We start from the raw sequence: 12,168 nt of genomic DNA, 5'->3' as shown, positions 1-12,168 counted from the left end.
AACATGTATGTATAGCATAGTTCTACCATAGAGACTGTACAGGGACTGAAAGTAGGCTTGTCCAAATCGACAGTGGTGTACTAAAATCAATAGCCACGTAAAATTTAACGATAGCCAGCTCTTTTATGAGAATAATTATCAATATAATTGGAAACAAATTTGTCACCTTTCAGAACTTTCGATTTAATCAATGTTCAGATCATCTTAAAGATAGGATGGAGGGATGTTTACTTTGTTTCTGCTCTAAGGTAAAAAGCAACCCGGATTTACATTGTTGCATAACTTACACTTTTTATTTAAAGATTTCGGACACCATTGTGTACCAGGACAACAAGCGGTAGCTCAGTGCGAGCTATGCGCACATTTCCATATCCACGGGTTATATTGTGTCATTGCTCGCTCTTCAGTTATGACATAACATTGCCGTGGTGGTATCTATAGTAACACTGCCTTTACCTTCTCTTCTAGGACTTACATTAAAGAAATGTGGAAACACACGCCATCAACGTTGGCACTGCTATTGGTAACGTTGACAACGATTTTCCATTCAGGTAAGAATACACTTATTTACTATTATGTCAGACGATAAAAGGAGGTTTGTAATGTCTAAAGGTGCATCAAATTATACTACAGCGCATTGCAGGTAACCGTTCACTCTCTGTTTTAATCACACAGACAGCAGTGAGAGCTCCACATTCTACATTTTTAGATAGCAGAGCGCAAATTCTTGCTACATTTAGTCTGCATAAAATAACCCACATACTGCAACTAAACGCAGACACGCGGGTGCCAATATTATGATGCCTGCATTTTTTTGCCTACATGGTGACACTTTTATTTAGAAAAAAATGTAGCAAGAAACTGTATTCATTCAATCTTGCTAGCATGTGCAGTTTCTTATTGGTTTCTGTGTGCTAGTATCAAACAGAGCCAGTTACGTGAACAGTAGCATACAAGTATAGACGACTCTCTTACTTTTTAATGTTGTAATAAAATGTAACATTTAATGTGATGTTGTGATACAATGTAGCATTTGTAATACAATGTAGCAATTTACTTTCATGCTGTAATACAATGTAGCAATTTACTTTCATGTTGTTCAAACATCATTTTCTTATTCATTTCATATCAATTTTAATTGCTTAGAAATCCATATTCAAATCATATGCATCCATTGAATCTCATGTTAATATTTATTTTTGTTCATTCCATTTGGTGTATTGCTTTCCCGCCTGCCTGCTAACTTGCTTGGTTGTCTATGTAAATGGTCTTTGCTTCTGTACCACCTTTACTACCCTTCATTTCCCAACAATCCCACGTCCAATCCATCTCAACAACGTATTAACCAATTAATACACCCACCCGTTTGTCCAAATGTTTCCTCGCTGTGATATTATTATAAAACTCCTTGTCAATTAATTCATTGACTAACATACGTCACGCCAACCTGCCCCGCATTGCTATTTGCTAAAGGACACGCGGCACAACAAATAACACAACAACCAAGTGACCAAACTGTTGGTGAGGGAGGCACTGCCATCCTTCAGTGTTCTATATCGGATAAAGTTGGCGCACAAACTTGGCTAAAAGATGGCTTCCCATTGAATTTCAATGAACAAATGAGTACACCGGACTCCAGATATTCTATAGTGTCTCCTTCTGCTGGTGTTGACTACCATCTACAAATCACTGACGTCATAGCAACAGATGCTGGCTCCTTTCAGTGTACTGTCACTAGGAGTGGGTCTGATCCGTCATTGTTGTCGTCAGTGGCAACATTGACAGTGACTCGTAAGTTGAAGACCCTGAGTCGTGTAAACGTCTCAGCTAGAAAAACCCCACTGCAATTATCTTGAGTAATCTGCACGGCGACACTTAGAGTGTGTGTGCATTGTAAGCATGCAAACACAAGCCTTAATAAAGGGACGAGTCAGAAGTTGTGGGATGGAATTTAAGGACACCAGAGGGTTATTCAGTTGTTTAAAGCGTGATATCTGAATGGTTTTATTTGGCAAATATTTACCATTACCCAAAGTAATCCCTTTTCTGACTTGCCCCTTTGGCCACTGTCATTGTTTGACTTTTAATTAGGTACAGCGTAGACACTTTATCACGTGACATGTATACGTATACTACTCTATCATTTGTCTTTTTATTGTTCTAGATGAGTTACAAAGCATTGTTTTATATTGTGTTATATTATATTATATTGTGTTTTGTTGTCACTTTAGTGTTTTGTCGTGTGTATTGTGTGTTGTGTTGTGTTGTGCTACACTCGAATTCTAGAAAGCCAGAATCAAATATAACAGGGATACGGTTATGTCTGCATATGCATGTAACTAATTGTCTGAAGCCCCCCCCCCCCCCCCCCAACCCAACTCTGTAGCCTGGGATTCTAATTTTTGCATGTAAGTCATAAGTGCAAAACCGTCTATAGCCAGGGTAATTGTTGCAGGAGTAAATTATTTCTAGGATATTTATAACAGCATGGGAATGTTCACCATCTTGCCATGATCGTTGATGTAATTAATTTCTCATTTTTACTTACAGCTGCATCACAACAAAGTTTCAGTATACAGCCAAGCAGTGTATCAGTAGTCCAGGGAACAGATACCACTTTATCGTGTACAGTCGCTGACAAAGAAGGGATTCTGTCCTGGTCTGTTAACGGTGTCGCCATTTCTAGTGACGCTAGTATCACTAATGGCAACAGCCGACTGTCAATAGTCGGGGATACAACTAATGGGGAATACAATCTACAGATCTCTTCGGTTGCATCCAGTGATTCTGGTACGTACGCATGCTCAGTAGCGGCGGCTGGAACAAGTTTGCAGATCGACTCATCGGATGCTACATTGACAGTCACAAGTAAGTTAATTAGCTGAACGATTGATAAACTGATTGATTGATTGATTGATTAAGCTTGACTGACTGACTGACTGACTGACTGATGGATAGAGTTATTGTTGATTGATCGATTACTTAAACATATTGGACACATTCGTTGATTGGTTATAACGTGATGTTTTGACTATATCGTCGATCGATACATTAGTCTAATTGATTGATTTCATTGATTGATTGATTGATCGATCGATAAGTCATCGATTTATTGACATTCTCTTGATACGATTATACTATCAAAATATTCCAATTCTTATCCTGGTTCTTTCACACAATTTTCATTTCATACCAGACAGCCCAAATCAAACTGAATATTTTGGTTTATTACAGCCCAGCAGGCATTTATAACGACACCAGAAGATGTGACAGCAACGGTGGGAGACACTGTCAGTTTAACATGTTCCGTCAGCAATAAAGGAGGGTCATTGACCTGGCTAAAAGGCAGCACTGTATTAACATCAGACTACACTATCATCGTCAACTTGGACTCACGTCTAAGTCTCGTAGATGGTGGTAATACAGGTACCCAATATGACTTGGAAATTATCAACTCGGAAGTTGACGACACAGACGAGTACAAATGTTCTGTAACGTCAACACAGAATGGTCATGAAGCTATTGAATCCAACGTTGCCCAGGTTACAGTGTCAGGTAAGCACGTTAATGACGTCATTTTAATACTGAAGCCAGAAATTTTTTTGTTTTTCGTCCTTAGGAAAACTAAAAAAAATGATGTGATGACGTGGTCGGTTTTTATTGATGCTGTTTGAGCTGTGTCACTCTGCTCCACAACATTATACCTCAGTGAGATTATACACAGTAACAGGTTTTATTTTACGCTACCATAGATAAATGTTTTACTTTCAACATACATTATGTATGCTGGATTTTATCAACAGTTAGTCTTCAAAAAAAACATACATTAGTTACAGCATCGGAAGATACATGCCCTCCATCACTTTATACACATTTCTGTTTTATATTTCACTTTCACCAGAACCAGTCGTACAAAGATTCACGACAGAACCACAGACAACTCAGACAGACGTGGATAGTACAGCAACGTTATACTGTATAGTGAGTGATTTAGAAGGCACTGTGAAATGGTTTAAAGACAGTCAAGAGATAAGTGAAGATCGTACAATAAGCATTGACAACAATCGAATGGCAATCGTCGGAGATGAATCGTCGGGAGAGTATAATTTGCGAATATTGTTTGCTGAAGAAGCCGACGAAGGAACGTACTATTGTTTATGTACTGCTGCTGGAGGCAGTTCAGAAATCACATCCAACATCGCCTTTCTGGACATTAACTGTGAGTTGCTAATTAATAATTGTCATTTCAAAGGGAATTGTCTTAAATGTTGGGTTGTAGAGAGTCATTTTATGAATTCACATCGCTTAATTTTCGGTTTGTTGGCAAGAAACATATGATACAATATTTCAATGCTTTAAAAAAAACCTTATTATATCTATTACAGCGGAAGGACAGCGTCTAACCGCAACTCCAGTTGACACGAAAGTGAAGGTTAGTGCTGCTGTGGAACTCAAATGTGCAGTAGCCAATCAAAATGGTAATGTTCTATGGTTACAATCGGGGCAAACAATCAGTACCAATTATGAACTAAATGACGAGTTTGAAGCAAAGGGGTACGTCATCTTATATTTCATTAATTATTTAGTTAGATCGAAACAAAGATAATATGTCATGTTCATTTACACAAATTGATGAAGTACATATCACATACATGACAGACATGATAAGTACATAACACATGTGATAAGTACATAACACGTGCATTACACGCGATAAGTCCATAACACGTACATAACACATGTGATAAGTACATAACACGTACATTACAAGTGATAAGTACATAACACGTACATAACACATGTGATAAGTACATAACACGTACATTACACAAATCACGTGCACAACACGTGCGATAAATACAAAGCACTCATAAAACATATGATGATAAATACGTAACACATACACATGTGATAAATACATAATACGTATATAACACATACATAGCATATTATGAGTACATAACACATGATATATCATAAGTACATAACACGTTCATGACACATTACAAGTTAGTACATGGCACGTGTACATTGCACATATTATAAGTACATATACTAAGATATAGCACGTACATGCATATACTATACTACAAGACCAATCTACAGACAATACTTTATATTATATACCTTACAATACGGCTGCGGAATGTTTTATTTTAGGTTTACGATTGGCGGTAACGAAACTTTAGGACAGTACTACCTTCAAATTGAATCTGTGACAAAGGATGATATGGCGACGTATATCTGTGCAGTGACTGGTACGCCATCAACGTCTGCAACAGCCTTCTTAGAAGTTGAAGGTAATGTTTAATACCTAAGACCATTAGTCTACATTAGTATGATCGTTGTCAGTACCAAATTTAAGGGGAGGGAGATTTCAGAACTGCGAAGGGTCGGGGATGGGGCTGATAGATACATAGAGAGAGCCGAGAGGTGGTTGAGGTGCGATACACAAATTAAGAACTTAGAGGGTGGGAACTAATATACTCATTGAAAGAACTGGGAGGGAGAGATGGGGCTAATAAAAGACAAATAATGAACTGAGTCTGAGAGGAGGTACGCAGAAAAAAAAACTTGGGGTGGGAGAGGGGCCTAATAGGTACATGGAAAGAACTGGGGGTGGGCCGTATAGGTATACAGACAGAAGTGAGAGGGATGAGGTTAATAGAAGGAAGAGTTGGGAGGGAGGGGATGAGGCTAATAAATGACAAACAATGAACAGAGAGGATCAGAGCTGATAGACAAATAGAAAGAACTGATGAGAGGGGGATAATAGCCACACATAAGAACAACGAGGGATGGGCATATATAAAGAACTGTGAGGGTTTGGGTGGATAGGCACATGGGAGGGGTACCGGTAGGGGGCCAAGATACACATACAAGAACAGGGATTTGAGCTAAAGAGCACACAGAAAGTCAAGGAAACAAGTCACTAGAAAGTTGTATACCATATTAATAAAGCCTAACATAACATCAATGCGTGATTGGTATTTCAGACGCCATTGAGCCCAATAGTGGCAACCCTCAGTGTTTCCAACCAACCAGTGAATTGTCAGAAGGAGACGAAATCACGCTGATTTGTTCTAGTCAAGGAGGGGATCCACCCGCCACGTTAGTATGGAGTAATGATGATCCTGAGGACCTAGAAGGAGTGGATTTAGAATCACAATTTGGAATCAGACTGGGTTTACCATTAACACTTGGACCAGAAATTCAAGGGAAAACCTACACATGTACATCTAACCACGTGACTTATACCCAACTACAGACCTGTACTATTGGACCATTGAACATCAATCGTAAGTAGATATGTTTGGAATATGCAGTGGCAATGCGATGTATGTATGTATGTATGTATGTATGTATGTATGTATGTATGTATGTATGTATGTATGTATGTATGTATGCATGTATGTATGTATGTATGTATGTATGTATGTATGTATGTATGTATGTATGTATGTATGTATGTGTGTAAGACATGTAATGGCCCATAAGTGAATATGGCAATATTATTTCCTGCATAAGTCTGTCATATTTTGTAATTCACAGTCCCCCTTTCTGTATACAGCACTATATGACAAGGTGGGGTTTTACACATATAGCAATATCTCCATTTGACAATTGATACAATTCCTCACATTTACATACAAAGTAGATCAAAATTGATTATTGTTTTTCATTGACAGTTATACCTCGAGTTCAAGTGGATACAGAGCCAAGTATACTTGAATTAATTGAAGGGGAGCAAGGCGAGTTTCGATGTAATGCCACTGGAGAACCATCAGTTACTGGTTATTTGTGGTACTATTCCGAAGAAAGAATTGACAGTACAGACGAACGGTTTGAACTTGATGAAGGAAATACTGTTCTACGCATAGTCAGTGCTGAGAATAGTATGGACAATGGCAAAGTAAAGTGTGAAGCTACCAATGCTATAGATACACAGAGTGCTACATCAAGCATTAAAATTATAGGTAGGTAGGCAGAGAGAGAGAGAGAGAGAGAGAGAGAGAGAGAGAGAGAGAGAGAGAGAGAGAGAGAGAGAGAGAGAGAGAGAGAGAGAGAGAGAGAGAGAGAGAGAGAGAGAGAGAGAGAGAGAGAGAGAGAGAGAGAGAGAGAGAGAGAGAGAGACAGACAGACAGACAGACAGACAGACAGACAGACAGACAGACAGAGACAGACAGAGAGAGACAGAGATAGAGACAGAGAGACAGACAGGCAGACAGAGAGACAGAGAGACAGAGAGAGAGAAACAGAGAGAGAGAGAGAAAGCGACAGAGACAGAGGGAGAGGGGAGAGAGAGACACACACACAGATGGGGAGAGAGAGAATTGTCACTATTACATGGCATTGTCGTTTCTAATATTTGTGAACATTTTCCATCAGTATTTGAGTAACTTTGATATTTCTATTTCATGAAGATTACAAGTAACCAATTGCTATCTATCAGAATGTTAACTTTTCACACCATTTATACCATTTTTTCTTCTTATTTTTACAGACCCTACTCTGAATGAAGATGATACTCTAAGTTTCAAGTTTTTAGCTGCAGTGGTGGCGTTGATTGCTGGAATTATTTGTGCTGCCATTGTTATTGCTATCATCATATACTGTGTTTATAAGAAACGACGAGATCAGGATGATGGTAAGTATCATGTCATAAAAACTACTCAACATGGCATATAGTGACGTCATCAACTGCCATAAATAGAAGATTGAGCGACAGGTTTGCAATTAAAAAAAATTCGCGCCATTATAGACAAAATGTCCTGATGGGAAACAATTCGTCTTTTGGGCCTAGCATATCATGAATACAATTCCAGACCATCATAATGATAAATCTTGTTTTCTTCCAGATGATGACGATGATGATGATGACGATGACGACGATGACAAAGCACCGGTAGTACATAAAGATGCGAAGGTGTCATCTTCAATGACAGGATCTGGTAGAGGACTTGTTATACCTCCTTATGGCGGCCCAGTTACTAGTAGCAGTGCTAACTATTTCATAAACGGTCAAGCTAAAAAGAACAAATCACTCCCACCACTAAGTAATGGCTACTCTGGTTCTCCCCCGTATCTTGATCGTTACGAAGTGGTCTACGAATCATCGGGAAAAAAGCGACGAGGTAGACACAAGAGAAAGAAATCGCGAATTATCAAACACAACGTCGTAGATCCAGTATACGATAAATCTAAAGAACCCCCTCCTTATGACGACCACCATCGATACACACATAAAACTGACTCGGATAAGCATCGTTCTAGATCACACGACAGGAAGGAACGAAAGCGTGATGAACATGACAGGGACAGTAAAAGAAGTCGTTCCGAATCATCCCGTAGAGCACGTGACTCCAAATCTCGATCAAGACGAGATGATGATATGGAAATGGATAGATTCGATCGAGAGGATAGCAAACGGAAATCTGACAGGCGAGAACGGAGAGAGGAAAAACACAGTCGAGACAGAGATAGGCGAGATGATGATGAGAGAAGACCACGTAGCCGATCGGAAGGTAGACATTCGTCAAGGTATGACGATAGAGATGATGACAGACATCACTCCAAGTCACGTGACAGGCACTCGTCAAGACATCGGAGAAGATCGTACAGCGAGGAGCGACCCAGATCACGTGACAGTGATAGGTCACATGATAGAAGTAGCAGCAGCCATAGGAAAGAAAAGGTAAATTAGCTTGTGTGAAAGACGACATTGATGACGTCACGTGAATATGGTGATGATTATCAATGATGGGCTAGGAAATGTGTACAGCACTATAAGATATATATAGGACTGTCTCTTGACATCAATTTCAAATAAAAACTCACAGTATTATAAAAACCTAGGCTTTCCTCCTGTCACAAACGTGAGGATTGTCCTTGGAAATGCAAATATTTTTATGTCACACAAATCTAAAGTATTACAACTTGCACTAACTTCTCACATGAACTAACCTTTGACCTTTCACATATTTCGTCTAATATTAATTCCATTTTCCTATTACACCATCATCATAAATATAGAGTCACGTTCTACAATCACGCACATCTTCAAATCTTAGCATTTCTGGTGTTATTATTATTCCTAGAATGTGGTTGTGTCTTTCATACACCTATCGCTAAAATTTTGAATTTCTGGTGTTTAATTTTAACCACAGCATAGTGAGTATGCTTTCTATAAAATCTATTTTCAAAACCTTTCATTTTTGGTGTTAAATGTATTCATATTGCATGGTAATTGGGCTTCTTTTCATAACGCATCATATTCTCTATTCCTCTACAGAAATCTCGAAGAAAACGACGATAAATCTTAACTGGACATTTTTTCACTCTTTTTAAAAGTAAATAAATAACTCATAAGGAAAAAATTCAACTTGGACAGTCGCAGTTAAGAGATTGTCTGTTTGTTTTTGTGTATAGAAAAGAGCTTCTGATATGGTTGAACAATATCGACGTCACCTTGAAGGACTTGAGGATTAATGTAACTAACCACAGGAAGAAAACTCAGTGATAGGGAAGCAGACAGTCGTCAAACAAATCTATGTCGTGTGCTACATCTGTGTCAGGGTTCACTAAATAACACTAATTCTCACTTTTAGAAAAATCGTTACAATTACAGTTGTAGTAAGTGAGTGCAAAACATGACTTGAATTGTTATCAGTTGCAGTAAATGTATTATCATCACCTTGTAGAATATTAGGCCAATACGAATTTGGATGGGAGGGCGCTGTCACTTCCGTCTGTGCGTCCACGTCTTATTAAGATTTGTTTGTATTTCGAAAACTTTTTTAATAATACACAGAATACTGAATGGGGATTTAAGTTAGGTGCAGGTTTGTAAAAATCAAAAATAGTGAAGTCTGTTTGTTTTTAAAGTCTCTGCCCATGGTGGGTGTCAGGCCCGTGCCAGCACCGGGCGCACTACCGTCTAAACATTTGAAGTCAGAGAGACTCATGACGTCAGTGTATGGATTAACTGCTTTGATTAGTTCACACATAATGCTAAATTTGATGACATTTTTATGATCATGATATATTTATGATATTGTTATGAGTATTGTATTTTTATAAGTGCATTCCATTCACTTGTTAAAAGACAAAGGTGCAACAATATGTCATGGTGATTTGAATAGCAGAAATATTGATATAAATATTTTCATATTTCAATTAACGTAATAGTAATGAACATAGCACAGTATATGAAGAAGTCTGATTTAAGATGAGCACAAGGCAATAGTAGGGGTTTGGTTAAAGTGTAGGGAAGCAATGTGGGGAGGGGGATTGAGTCATTGAAGGGTGATTATGCTATGAATATATGTTATATTTTGTGGTATTCAACGATTGTTGCATATTGATGCTAATTACAAACAATTTCATCTAACCTAGCTGGAAGAGTATGGCCAGCCATGTATTTTCATCTTGGTTTATACAATAATGATAGATACGGACACCAGGTCTACACGCTGATTCGTTACAAATGGAAACAAAATACAAATAAATTGTGATACATTGTCACCACTGTAGTCATAGAAGTCTGGCTATTGTAGTAACACTGTATCACAATTGCTTACTAAGTATATTTTGTTTTCATTTCCAATGAGTCTACGTGTCTGAAATGTTGTCCTTATCTACTAATATTGTATGAATCAAGATAAAAAAAATACATGTGTGACAAATAAACTTACTTACTAAATTGAGTGTACCTGATTGTTGATGTTATCCTATCATACATGTGAAAAGTACGTAGTAGGAATTTTCAAATCTAATTTGGTAAAACAGCACAAATTGTTAGAAATCAGTGATCGTCCAAGTTAACCGCAGTGCATTATGGGAATTCGACCCAGATAATTTGGTGCATTTATATTTGCCTCTGTTTTACATTATATTGAATTACAATGAATTCAATAGGGAACTTGCAACCCAGACTGAGCATGCTCAGACGCAAAGGACTATGGGATTATCTGTGGTTATCGTAATACCACCGATAAAAAAACCTCTCACAATGGTCAGTGTGACTATAAATTAATTATTCGTGGTTACAAACAATGTAACATTATTGTTTACAATGCCAATTCATTAGTATTTATTATCACATTTCCCACGATGCAACATTGAACATGTCGTGTTTGCAAGTTCACTATTAAGCTTAAGTATATCCACTAAAAGGTGTTTTGGCATTCGAAATGGATAAAGTCATTTGTAGTGTTTTGTTGTTGTTTTTGTTGTTATTGTTATTTATGTGTTTGTAATAACACATGGCGGCAATGTCAATACTGTTTTACAATTTTCACAGACATGTTAAAGTTCAGAGTACATGTTAATTAGTTGGGTCACGTGATCATGTGCCAAATACAACGTTCAACGATCGTTTTGTTGGTGACCAAAATTGATTTAATAAGTTTATGATTTTAAACTGTCAGTATGTATTAGCAAGATAATAAAATTATTATCCTCGACGGAGATTATAAATTATCCGTCATCAAAGAAATTATGGATTAGATGCCTTAAAACGAGATTATAGATTAGCTTTCTGCGATGAAGATTATATATTTGGTATCAAGAACGATACTCCCCTTCAAGTTTTATTCTATTTGCAAATTTAATGACATTTATATGACACAGATAGATAATTCAATTTCTGGTATTTGCTATAAATTTGGTATATATGTATATGATTTAGCTTAGAGAATATCACTGTAAATTAACAAACTGAAATGAATTTAACGTTTGCCTTTTTTTATACACACGATTTGTAAATATGTACATTTATGCTATTTTTGTAGTCGATGCTGTTAAAACTTTTTCATTTGTTGATTTCCACCGACTCTTTATAAGATAATTAAAGTGATTTTTAACTATGATTTATTTGTGTACGAGAGTTGTGTACATAGCATACACATCATGATATGCCCGTCTTTGTGTGTAAGTTGAGTATTGCATTGCATTGGAAGAAGGTGAAAGACTAGGGGAGTATTTATGTTGGTGGCGTGTACATTCATAGATCGTACATGAAAGTAGTGACTATGGTACATCATAAGATGATTAGTGGAGGGGAAATAAAGTACTGGAATTATAGTATGATAACACACAAAGACTACTGAGTATGAAAATTATGAAGAATAATGAACAAAGTTGATAACACAGAGTGAAGGGCATGGT

The 12,168-nt window shown here is 37.4% G+C and overlaps 1 protein-coding gene across 2 annotated transcripts in view; it reads left to right on the top strand.

Annotated features, from left to right (window-relative positions):
- The window catches only part of LOC144440091 (titin-like), a 16,815-nt gene extending 4,990 nt beyond the window's left edge, over nucleotides 1-11,825 (top strand). The window contains exons 2-12 of one of the 2 annotated variants that reach the window (XM_078129351.1): nucleotides 469-551; nucleotides 2,551-2,868; nucleotides 3,235-3,555; nucleotides 3,902-4,219; nucleotides 4,386-4,554; nucleotides 5,161-5,300; nucleotides 5,997-6,299; nucleotides 6,690-6,977; nucleotides 7,505-7,648; nucleotides 7,860-8,695; nucleotides 9,430-11,825. In XM_078129351.1, the coding sequence (XP_077985477.1) occupies nucleotides 485-551; nucleotides 2,551-2,868; nucleotides 3,235-3,555; nucleotides 3,902-4,219; nucleotides 4,386-4,554; nucleotides 5,161-5,300; nucleotides 5,997-6,299; nucleotides 6,690-6,977; nucleotides 7,505-7,648; nucleotides 7,860-8,695; nucleotides 9,430-9,489 (2,964 nt within the window). In that variant the 5' untranslated portion in view covers nucleotides 469-484 and the 3' untranslated portion in view covers nucleotides 9,490-11,825. Of the gene's footprint in view, nucleotides 1-468; nucleotides 552-2,550; nucleotides 2,869-3,234; nucleotides 3,556-3,901; nucleotides 4,220-4,385; nucleotides 4,555-5,160; nucleotides 5,301-5,996; nucleotides 6,300-6,689; nucleotides 6,978-7,504; nucleotides 7,649-7,859; nucleotides 8,696-9,292 lie in introns of both variants that reach the window. The other variant, XM_078129352.1, reaches the window with a different exon arrangement.
- Nucleotides 11,826-12,168: the final 343 nt, after the last annotated feature.

This window comes from Glandiceps talaboti, chromosome 9 (genome assembly GCF_964340395.1).
Source record: "Glandiceps talaboti chromosome 9, keGlaTala1.1, whole genome shotgun sequence".
In the NCBI taxonomy this organism is placed as follows: Eukaryota; Metazoa; Hemichordata; class Enteropneusta; family Spengelidae; genus Glandiceps; species Glandiceps talaboti.
This window is presented reverse-complemented; position numbering and strand designations above follow the sequence as displayed.